The 12,602-nt window shown below is 35.1% G+C and overlaps 1 protein-coding gene across 1 annotated transcript in view; it reads right to left on the bottom strand.

Annotated features, from left to right (window-relative positions):
• The window catches only part of LOC110384308 (phorbol ester/diacylglycerol-binding protein unc-13), a 120,970-nt gene extending 114,021 nt beyond the window's left edge, over positions 1–6,949 (bottom strand). Inside the window, exon 1 of the mRNA XM_049846342.2 lies at positions 6,780–6,949. Coding sequence (XP_049702299.1) covers positions 6,780–6,801 — 22 coding nt within the window. The 5' untranslated portion in view covers positions 6,802–6,949. The remainder of the gene's footprint in view (positions 1–6,779) is intronic.
• Positions 6,950–12,602: the final 5,653 nt, after the last annotated feature.

Genomic DNA, 12,602 nt, shown 5'->3' with positions numbered 1-12,602 from the left:
GTTATCAAACAAAAGCTTTTATTACGTTGGAAAATTTTTGTTCCGATAATATTGCACTTTTGGTTTATTTTTGAGTGTATAAACGCGTTATCTGTCGACTGCGATGCGGATGAGTACCTATTTTGATGGTCAAACCTTTAACCTACCTATTTTGTACAATACTATTAATGGCTAAAGCTATAAACATGAAAATAAGACTCACTTCATTTGTTTTTAATATCTCTCACACAACGTCATCTAGCTTCAAACTCAACTCAAAGCTATCAAACTATCCAACCAGTGCACGCACTAAAACATTATATTATTTCCCGTAGTTTTACACAAGCCCCGCAGAAACCTACCCGGATAAAATATAGCTATCCTAACTAATTAGTGACAAAATTTTTAATCAGTCTAGCCTAGTCAGTTCCGGAGCCTATTCACGTCAAACACATAAACAATCAAATAATTCATCTTCATAACATTGGTAGATAGAGAATATACCTAAGTTAACAAAGATTACATAAGAATAGACATTAGCAATGTAACGTATACAAAACAAAAGCATGAACCGTCTGAAAAGTTTATGAAAATTAAATCGAGCAAGTTTTCAGGCACGGTTTATTTATTGTTGCTCTCCTTAATTATTGCTAAATCAATCAGCGTTACTTACATAGGATAAGAACCTTAAAATTCTCTTAGCTGGATATAACAATAATTTTCATAGCGCTGATAAAATTTTCAATTACATACATGGTATGCAACTTAAGAGGCCTCAAAATTCTAATAAATGACCTATCTGAATAGCATTTTCCCAACTATGTTGGGATAAAGCTGAGTATCACTGCCTTTTCCATGCATCGACTGCCTATCTGACCTCTTCAACCCAGTTACCAGGGCAACGGATACCCCTCGGTAAGAGTGTTTTCCGAATGCCCCAGCTGTTTAAATACCTAATGACTAGTATCCACAGTATTATGTATCTCGGATTATTAAAGACTGATAGTAAACTGTGCCCGCGTACCGGTAACCAAAAATTAATTCCGAGCTTTATCACTCTGGTATGTAACACAAAATCGTGTTAATACTTTTTTAAATGTATATGTCACCGTAAGATTACAAACGTATTATTTTACGTATTATTTTTCGCTATATTATAATCTGACAATTTGACCGCTTTACAATGATAGATTATAATATAGCGAAAAATAATGCGTTAAATTGCAATCAGATGTTACGGTACACAATAATTCGACAGTTTACAATCTCTCGAGATAGATTGTAATCTAACGATGTTTGTAATCTTACGGTGACATATATAAAGCTTAACAATGTGTATCAGTAATATATTTTTAAAATATTTATAGTAAGTGTACATAATACATCATAGTGGGGAATAAGTTAGATAATAGGTGTATATAATTTTATCATTAAGATTATCTAAAAGTTGTTTAAGTTTTAATGAAATAGATTGTAACACATATTGAAATGTTGACACAAAATCCAATAAAATCCATTAGATACTTTGTAAAACGAACCCTTATAAACTGTTTTCAGAACACATTGTAGATGTTATTAAATAACAGCTTTGTAGGCCATTCGTATCTTATTTTGAAATCTAAAAGCAGAATAACCATGTATCATATCTGTGGTTAATTCGCCTGGTAGCATGTAGCATTACGTAATAACATTGGTACCTATAAATTGTGGATATCAATGCTAAATGTAGGCAGATCACGCGAAATAACACAAATATGGTTGTATGTAGTAGTTTGTGAGCTAAACACTGATATATTTTCTTGTAATAACAAGACTAGACTGTATATGTGTCCAACATTGTAGTGATCGAGCAATCATATTCCCTTTGAAAAACCAATTCCATAATATTATCAGTAACGATTATTCGTAATCAGCTAATGCTTATAAACAATTACTTTCAGGAGAAGGACCAGTATCAATTTTCAAAATCTTTTGTTGGAGATCCTAAATAAAATAAATAAATTACCATTCTTCTTTTACCGTAGGTACCATCTTCATTCTCAACGTTTGAATTACACAAAACAAAAAAAACACGTGAATATTTAACAACAATTGCATTGATTCTTGTTCACAATAAAAATCCTTTCAGCCTCAGTAAAACTTAAATAAAATCACCATTAACTCAAATTCACAACCAAAACTTGATAATCAACATACCACCATGACAATAAAACGTTATCACCCCGTTGTCGGCTTTCGGGAATTCCCTGTGTGCATTTTATTTATGCCCGATAATAATTTGAGTTCATGAAAACTCGGACCTTCTGCAAAACATGCGATATTCGATAAACTGGGCCCATTAAATCAGGTTTTTTACTGACCCACTGCAGGCCGCTTCTCACAGAAAAAAGTATGAGCGTTAATCATCATGCTTGGTAAAGACGGATTGGATATTTCAGACTTTTAAAGTTAAGGTTTCCTCAAGATGTTTTCATCCACCTATACTTAATCATTGGTGTTCAAGATAAACTTAGGATAGACTTACTTAAGAGGTACATATGTATGAGTTAGAATAGCTACATTTTCTGGAAGCGTATCTGCACACTTATATGTATAGACAGGCTGGTGCTTTGCCACTTGGCTCCAGGCATCAGAAATTTGCTTTGGTCTGTTGTAATGAACTTAACATAGTATCTCGCCACGTACGTGTGATTGTGAATTTCGTGGAAATACCATAGAAACCTGTTGCAGTTTCCAATAATCTGGTTAAATGATCAACGAGATTTTGGTCGCTCACAGGTTTGTTTACGTTTCAGAGTATTTAGCTGAAAGTTGAAAATTATTTTACGCTGTAATTAAAGAGATTGGTAACTTATCGCTAATATTGTCGAGATGAATTTGTCTTACGACTTTCCGATTTATGCTTTCTTGAGTTGCAAAAAATATTAACGGTATAATATATCCAAAATGTTTCCAACTCAAATAGGCCTTTGCAAGCTCTAAAATCCACAGGATGCAGAATCTCAATAGTCATGTATGGACTCAGAACAGTTTTATGCAAATTCTCACAATATTATTTACCTAGAACCGTAAACATAACTTCTAATATTAAGCCTATCACAAAGCATTCACTGTATAACCTAGACATATTATTTCGGTATATCATTGTTATTGAAAGCGATATACCACTCCCGCACTAAACAAAAAATCTTCATAACTTCAAAACCAATAGGGAATTGGAAAAAAGGCTTCGACGCAAAAATTTATAAGAAAAGGATTGTTTGATATGCTACTCTTAAGGGAAAGAAAGAAAGAAATACTATACTGTATTTATTATTTTTGAAGTGCGTTTGCTCATAACTTTAGCTGTAAGAAGTTGTGTAAAGAACAATAGTAGTTCTCTTTAATACTGCAAAAAGTATTAATCGTTTTGTTGGTTTGTTTATTTCAAGCGAAGAACTGCCAATTCTCTTCCAAGAATTGTGCGTTGACTGATAAAAAGTTTTGCCACTAACCGGTGTAGCCAAGTTGATCACTTATACAAAGACAATGTGCGCAAACATTTACACACACAGCTATGGTTCAGCCGCTTTCGTGAAATATAGAATCTAAAACTACCTGAAACTTAACTAGAGTTTCATTTGTGCCTTGAGGGTACTAGAAACACCTCTTTGAAAATTATTTTATCTCTATTAAAATTGCTTTAATAGTTTACTGTAACAGCCAGATAAAATAATAAGTAAGACTTGTATTTCTTACATTACAAACCCTGAAGGGGATGGTAATAAAACTTTGTTCATATCCATCTATCAAGCTCTTGAAACTTAATGCAATAACGCGAAGAATCACCAACGCCTCTAACTTCAAACATACTTGATTAAGTTTCTAAGTTATTTCAAGAGAGTTGGAGGACTTGTGTTTCAAAAACTATTGCTTATATATTTTATACACATACCTACTTCTATGAGTGTACTCATATAAGTACACACTCACACATATCAAAGTTGAGTATGAAATTCTCACACGCACGTAAATGTGGAGTACAAAATTCTATGGAATAAATCCAAGTACCTTTATTTTAAGCTTAAAATTTATTTCTAACAATAGGTAGAGATTTCGGTTTTGAAATTGGTTTGTATTGACGCGCAAGTACTGACCAAAGGGTGCTCAATATAATCCCTTTGTTTGACAACACCCACGCGAGTACTGGAGAGCCCTATTTTAGGCTAAAAGCCTGACATTGATATTTAAACGTTTCTAGGTATTGCCTGAGATTTCGTTCGTATATTTATTAGTTAAAAAGACTTCTATTTCGTCTGCCAATGGCCACATAGATCGAAAGATTTTGCATTGTTAATACTATTATCTGGTAACACAATTACTCTCATGAGTATTGCAAAAAAGGTTGTCATATTTTCAAAAAGTTTTTCCTAATTATATAAGATTGCTATCCCATTATTAAAGTTATACTTTGGTTACCGTTTATCACTTATAGATGAGTGATAAATTAGAACAATTTGCTACGATGAATCTATTTTATCCTCGAGCCGATGTAGGGATTTAAGGTAAAGACGATTTAGTTACTTACAGCCTTACTTATAAACGTGAATTAAATATAAGTAATACTTAAGGACTGTTTAAGAAAATTCTTACTTATAAACGTTGCTTCAGCATATCTTAACTAACATTTAATCACTACTTAAGACTTTAAGTAGTGATTAGTTAAAATGTTGCTAAGAAGGTGATTAGAGATTTTATAAATAAGGGTGTTAATATAATAAAATATAAAAATACAGATTACGTCAAAATACTGATCTAATTTACACCCAATCAAAACACCGACACAACATGGACAATTCAAATATGCATTTCTGTCTTTTCTGGAACAAAATGAGTTTTAAAAATACTTAAACACGTTGCTAACAATGTAGGCGGGAGTTTTTCATCGTGAATACGTGGGCGTGAAAACATATGATTATTATTATACCATGTTACACGCACTTGAATGGATTAATCAACTTTTTGACAATTGTAAAGATTTATTACGTGTTCACGTGCAAGTACAGGTGTATGTACTTCTGTAAGTACAGAATGTATGTACTCTGGTGAGAACATTGACAAAAATATAACCCGTTTTTTTATCCTTTGACGTTGTTCGTAAAATACTATTGCAACTGCAACTGTTTAAACTGGAAGTCAACCCCAGCAAATGAATAGGCTTTTATTAGATTAATTTCCTGTTTTTACTACGATATTAAATATTTGTAATACACTACATAGTATTGAGCCGCTAATCATGTTGAGTCAAATTAATCTAGGTCAGTTATAATCAACCTTAAGTAACCGGAATACTCTAATGAGGTGTTTTAACATTACATAAAACAACCTATTATTTTAAATGGATTCAAATGAAGACCTCCCCAAAACATGTTTTAATTACCTAAACGAGATTCAAAACATAAAAGTAAAATACCTTTCCTCTCAAATTAAGTTCACAGTACTTATATAATCAATATTTACAAACAACAACCGTTGTCCATACTCTTAAACCCAGTCCATTTAATTAATTGTCCCTCGAACAAAATGTACCTTCTCAGACTTAAAGCTGATTCAAAAATATAAGAAGGTAAATTAATCGAGTTTGAAGCGTCTCTCCCCATCATTTACTTCACAATGTCGACTTTCATTACGATAGGAATCCCACTTATTTTACAGCAGACAAGATTACAACAGAACTCGAAGAAAAATCTTTAAAGTACTAAGAAAACTTGTTAAGAAAATAATAAGAAATAAAGAGTTTTTCTGAATACTTTACTCTGTACATTAAGTGATATTGAAATTCAGTGTTGTTTTAAGTCTAAAAGGTTGAGTATTTGAGAGTATAATCCGCATAATTGTAGTAGTAGGTATCAAAAATACTGAAAATACCGCAACAAATAAAAGCTGACCATAACTTAAGTAGGCAGTTAATTCCTTCAGTTACCGAAAGGCATCTAGTTATGTTCACGACCTACATCCGCATTAAATGGGGCAGAATATTGTGTATACTATAGCTATACTTAGCCTCCCTGCGTGGCCCGTCGATGCGCTCGCTCTAGCACTATTGAATTAACTACCTCGCTTCAGATAATGCAGCCTTTCTTCAATACACACGGCGAAGACGTCTGAATACGTTCAACTTTGCGATTCTAGAAATTGCCGCGGTATACACTGACTGGTAAAAACGTTAGACCATAAACAAAACATCTGGGCAGCGCGCAATGTATACCCACTACTTCAAGCTCGGCGGAAAAATCACATAAATAATGCATAATCATGTACTTTAAGTGAGGAATTGTTATAGAAAATGTCACGAACTTTAATAAAAATGCTAAAATGCAACATTGCACGCGCTCCTTGACTATGACCTTTATAACCAATAGCACACGGTTGATTCACGCCGATATGCGATCGTAACCCACGCAAAACAAACTAATATATCGAAACTGGTAATCAAACTTTATTTATCTGATATCAGTTAAACGAAAAGTTCTCGGAAACACATTAAGCCTGCGGTCATAGCTACCAATACTGATCTGTGTGTACATATGTATGAGGAGCTGCTAAGAAAGGAAACTTGTTTTTCTCAGCAATGATCAATGTAACGTGGCCGTAAGTCGATCGTGTTAGGTTGCCACAGGCAAGTCCTTAGCCGTGACCACCATAAGTACCTGTGCACATTCAATACGCGTCCATAACGACCACAAATTGCTGCGTAACTCTCGTATATGTTAACACAAAGCAGGTTAGCACCATTGAAGCCGGCACACAGCACTATATACCTGTGACGCTGAGCAAGGACATGTTGGGACGAACGGCCGTCTGGCCTGGCTGGCCCGTCGACCCGAGGCGGTCGGCGGGGCCGGCGCCTCACCGGCCGCCACGGGGCGCCATCAGTAGCACACGCGCGCCCGGCTCAACGCGCGGCCGGCGACCGACTGACGCCCGGCTACCCACTGTACCCACTAGAACCTACTAGCGTCCTCGCGCCTGCGCTCTCGACGCCTTCTGACATCACCGGTACCCGGATTATTTTCGCCCGGCGAGGTAAATACCCTCACATCGATCGAGCCCGGTTAAACTTGATGCAATTATTGCACTGCCCTAGTCCTTAAAGATGCAGTTTTAATGACCGCTAACGAACTCGTCTCTTCGGGACGCAGGTGCTGGCGACGAACCAGCGATTATTATTAACCGAGTTGTCTTCGCGCTTTTTAATATGCGAGTGCTCGGAGCTGCACAAGTTTGCAGCGAGTTTGTGACTCGTTAATTATTTTCACGAGAATTTCCAGTTCAGTTTTCAGAACGTGCCTCGAGCAGTAGCTAACACTACGAAACACTGCGAATCTGAATTTAGGATCGACTACTGCTGTTCCCAGCAATTCGTGAAAATAAAGCATTCCTGCGAACAAAACACCGTTTGTACGTGAAGTATCTTTTATTTCCGATGAAAACAACGCACAAAACTATGAAATGGAAATATTTTTCACGGCGCAAAGTTTAGCTCCACGTCAAGTGGTACAACCATTTATTTTAATCGACTGCGGAACGGCTGAATGAATTAAACGATTTTGTAGAGGCGGGAAATATGTGGGTTCATTTTAAAACGATAGATTGCTTTTGAAGTAGGTTCTGTCGTATCAGCAAGAATCCATGAAAGTATCATCCTACCCATAAACTTGTTCAACAAACGCTCTCGGTGATATATTATCATGATCAAGTACACTTCGCAGGCCATTTGGGGGACCGCAGTTTGATTTTATGACCCGAAGATGTTGTTACACACTTTTGATAACATCTGTGAGTCGCCTTGCCTTCAGAAAGTGCAGTCGCCTATCCAAGGTCTGTTTGTAACCGAGACCTCGTAGCAAGAAGGTAATAATAGCTACAAGGTAAACTTACTACGTTCTTATTTGCACCTTGAAAGTTATCTGCTACGAGGTGCTACAAGTTCGTAGCGGGCTACGCGTTGCGTAGTATGTTGCTACGAAGCTATTCTTAGCTCGCCGCGTAGACTCCGGTTTACGTAACCAATCAATTTTGTAGGAGTGAAGGGATTCTTCTGGACGTTCTGTTATTAAAACTGAAAGCCTTTCTTATCGATTGATTATGCAAACGTACCTAAACTCGACTGTTATTGTTTACAAGTGGGCATAATGGCCCATAGCAAATTACGTGAGATTGATATGAAATACGTTCTACGTGAGACATTTTTGAATAGTTTAAGTGGGATGGCATCATTTGTTTTACGACTTTTTTTGGCCTAAGTAAATATTTTTAGGCTGCAGCCTTCTTTAGCTCAACTATCTTTTATTCTACTGATGTAATTTATTGCGTGTGAAAGCTCAAACTGAACTTAGAGAAAGCGTTGGTAATACAATTTTAAAATACAAGTAATTTTAGTGTATCAGATATTTCATAGTTAATTAATTCTATACAAATAAATAAATAAATAATTTCTACATATACCACCTGACTATCTAAACTAATAATTAAAATTACGATATTCCAAAAAAATACAGTATTCATTTCCACAGTACAATCGAGTACAGAATTGTATTAAACATCGCAATAGGAATATAATCACGTAGTATGGTGCAGCTAATGGGTTATAAAGTTGCATTCTGACAGACGCGTGTGAACACTTCCGAATGCTATATTTGTATTTCATGCTTTTATGAGCTATGATATGATATTGCATGTTATTCAAGGTGATATATGGGAAAACACATGTATCTTACATATTTTTCAACATCTACTTAATACTTTGTTAAACGCAAATAAATAATATGAATACTATAGTAACCAAAATAAGCGTTAAATTTTTTTTATGTAAATAACAAACAATTACCCAGAAACATGTTGTTGTTAACAAACTATGTATAATGTCTAAGCTTAAAAATAGCTGTAGCTACTTTGACAAATGACACTCTTCCTCGAAAATTTTCGACGATTAGTCCAAAAACCTAATGGCTACTTCTGATACAAAATAATTTTATCGTAACTACGCCTCTAAATACATACATACTAAAATCACATAAAACTTGTACTAAAATACCTACACCAAACGAACTGGGCCTGACCACTATTTTTGGCACTGACTTAAATTCAGCAATAAACTCAAATTGGCCAAATAGATTTATTTCTGCCGTTCATATTTTATTCAGTGTTAGTCCGCAATTTATTCATTAGTTATTTTAAGTTAAAATGCACGTACATTTATGAACCTTCGTGCAAGCTAAGTAGATAATTACTCATGCAGTTGGGTTGTTGGGTTCTCTGCTACCTACTCCTCAATTCAAGTAATTAAGTTGAGATTTGACTTAGTTATGTTATTAACAAGGTAATATATGGAGATTTGAAGCTGCCTTCTTAAGATGGATTTCTATAACCAATCCGTTGAATTGCTATTTCAAATAGAAATCATTTATATGGAGCTAGTGTTAAAATTCATCTGTAAACGCATATTATATACTAGCTTCTGCCAGCGGTTTCACCCGCATCCCGTGGGAAATTCTGCACGAACCCGGATAAAGCCTTCCTCGATAAATGGGCTATCTAACACCGAAAGAATTGTTCAAATCGGACCAGTAGTTCCTGAGATTAGCGCGTTCAAACAAACAAACAAACAAACTCTTCAGCTTTATAATATTAGTATAGATGTAGATTGAGTTATTCATTTCTAGCAGCATTCCAGTTTATTTTAACTCAAAACTAACTAACTAAAAGTTAATAATGTATAGTAATTTTATAGTTATGTGATACATTTTTTCAGCAGGTTCAATTCTCTACTTGAATTGGAAAAGGTCGCCCTCTGTCATGGAATTTAAACATGATTGGTGAAATAAAAGCGTTACAGTCGAAACCCTTCGGGGAAATCAGATGGGATTTTATGTAACAACCCTTATTCTGATGTTAACCAATCGTTAAATATGTGATTCAATCGTTATCACGTGTAGGAACGTCAAATCGTTCACGTACGTATTAAAAAGTTAATTTATAAATAGTAAAAGAGTTAATTGATTGGCCTCACATATGAGACAGCGCTCCGCCTACACCTGTATCTTAAAATAACCAATGCACTTTGGCAGTTTGTCTTTGACTCCTAATTTAGAAATCATAATTAAAAGCGTGTCTGAAAGCACGTGAAAGAGATTCCAGGTGTTTACTATTTCTAACTAAACATAAACGGCCTTACTACAAAAACTTAAACGTCTGTTTTACACTTGTCTAAAAAAAATGTGGCCGCAAAATGAAACATATTTTATGTCAACGTCATAATCTGACATTTTTTAGACAAGTTTTTGTTTTAAGACGGAAATAACTAGTTTATCATGACTTGCGACATTCAATTCACTTACCTAATTCAGGCAAATTATACATTGGCACTTATTTATAATTCATCAAATTATTGAATATACGATTACTTAACAAACTTATGGGACTTGCAAAATCGAAACTAAACTCTGAATTCTATTAAGTATTTCATGAAAGCACTATGACCTGATTTATCACGCCTTAAAGCCTCATTAAGGTCCACAGTGGGGGACTTAGCTTAGTCTATTGTCTACCGAATTCTACCTGCTAGCTTTTTGTAGAGAGCTCGGCCCGCACTGCGGTTAAACCACTACTAATATTTTACGTGCGAAATTGTTTGTTTGTCATTCTAAAAAAGTTAGAATACAATAATTGACTTGTTTTTTGTCATAGCTCTAATATATCTATATGTACCTTAGACTCTAATGCCAATTTTCACCAACAAATACCTAAATTAAGGGATCCCCTAAGAGCATTTACGGAACACTTAATAAGAATTTCGTTTTCACCAAAGTTTAGGTATCCCTTATCCATAGTTATTTATGTCAAAATTGGGAGAGTATTCTAAGTGGCACTTAGATTAACAGATTGTTGGTGAAAATGGGCATAAGGTACATACTCTAAGGCTTAGAGAGCAATTAGATATGAATTTTCTACTTAAAATCAAAGCCATCTATAGCTAGTATAAAATATATACGATACTACATAAAATCTTTGCTTCATAAACGTTTGAAGTGTGTACACAGCCTTATTGACTGTATGATCAAAGACAGCAATTTGTAATCGGCTTCCAGTTCAACAAACTGCGGCTATACATCAAAACTAGCTTTGCGCCGTGGATTCACCTGTTCTATAAAAATAACTGCCAACAGTTATGAACCTCCTTGCTGGCAAAGACCCACGTAAATCGGTTTTAGTCATTCTAGCGCAAAAGAATGACAAACGCACTTACAAATGCTTGAATTTTTATAATATTGTGTGTACAAAAGGAGCAAAAATTGAGCGATTTCTATTCATTAAGTTACATAATAACAGTTTAAATATAAAGAGGTTGAAATACGTAAATAATGAAGCACCGACAGCTCAAATATATTCTTCTGCGGTACAGAGAATTCCGATTGGAAAATGCAACAGTATAAAATTCTCGTAGTTGCAGAAGAATTGAATTCAATTTCAATGAATATCTCTTGGGAATGCTTTCAACGGATAAATAAATCAATGGGGGAATTTAAAATACATTATTTTGAAAAAAGCGGATGCAAAAAATCCATATTCTTAGAGGTAATAACAAGTCATGTTTTAAAGTTGATAAAACAGTACCTATTGTAAATATTTTCCTTCTTTAGCTTCAAAGCAGAGTTTACTGACAGCGATAAGACTGCTATTACACTTTATCATCACCTACTTTACCCATTATCTTCATAAACTAACACAACTTCATTTACCAACTTCTACAAAGAAAAACTTTAATCAAATTAAAGTTCCTTTGTTCTGCCGGCCATTGTCCGTTGTTTGTCGTAACAAATAATCTTTGTCAATGAGTTGTACTTATTACGTAACATGCACGTGGAGTCGCGTCATTCGGCCCTTTCCGACCTTTCGCGGGAACGACCGAGTCCCGGTATCGATCCCGCGAGCCCGCGACACTGCTGTGACGTCACTTGTCATGCGACACCCAAACGTCGAACGTACAACGTCACTACATGCAAAACTCAACCTTATGTCTTTAGCTATACGGTTGGTTTTACCATGTGTGGGGGTCATCCAACGTCATAACATGCAAAAGTCAACCTTACATCTCTAGCTATACGGTAAGTTTTGACATGTAGGGTGGTCGTATCGAATCTGTTTTTTTTTACAGTGAGTGAGTATTTAAGGTGGCGGTTCCCTCCTGACCCACATTGGGGGTGATGCGTATTGCGTATGCACCTGTTATGTACTAGTACTATTGCGTGAAGTTCAACATGTGAGTTGTACGCCGAAGGGGATATGATCGAGTGCGTTTTATGATTGACGAGATAACTGATAGTACTGATAACTGATTCATGCAAAAGTTAAAATTGTTTGCGTTGGTTATGCGTGTAAACTGAGTGTAGGAAAACTACTAGATTATTATGTATAGTCTAATATATAGATAATGGTTTTGACTAACTCTGAATATAACTATGTTTTATGTACATGAATTATCCAAATTCCCAAGTAATTTTCAACAAAATTGTGAGCATAAGTATCATTCAAATAAACTCACAAAAGACTTCATAAAATCGATTGGTAAAATTAGTCACGTC

Source organism: Helicoverpa armigera, chromosome 17 (genome assembly GCF_030705265.1).
Source record: "Helicoverpa armigera isolate CAAS_96S chromosome 17, ASM3070526v1, whole genome shotgun sequence".
NCBI classification, from domain to species: domain Eukaryota; kingdom Metazoa; phylum Arthropoda; class Insecta; order Lepidoptera; family Noctuidae; genus Helicoverpa; species Helicoverpa armigera.
Note: the sequence above shows the minus strand (reverse complement) of the source record. Positions and strands in the feature narration are given on the sequence as shown.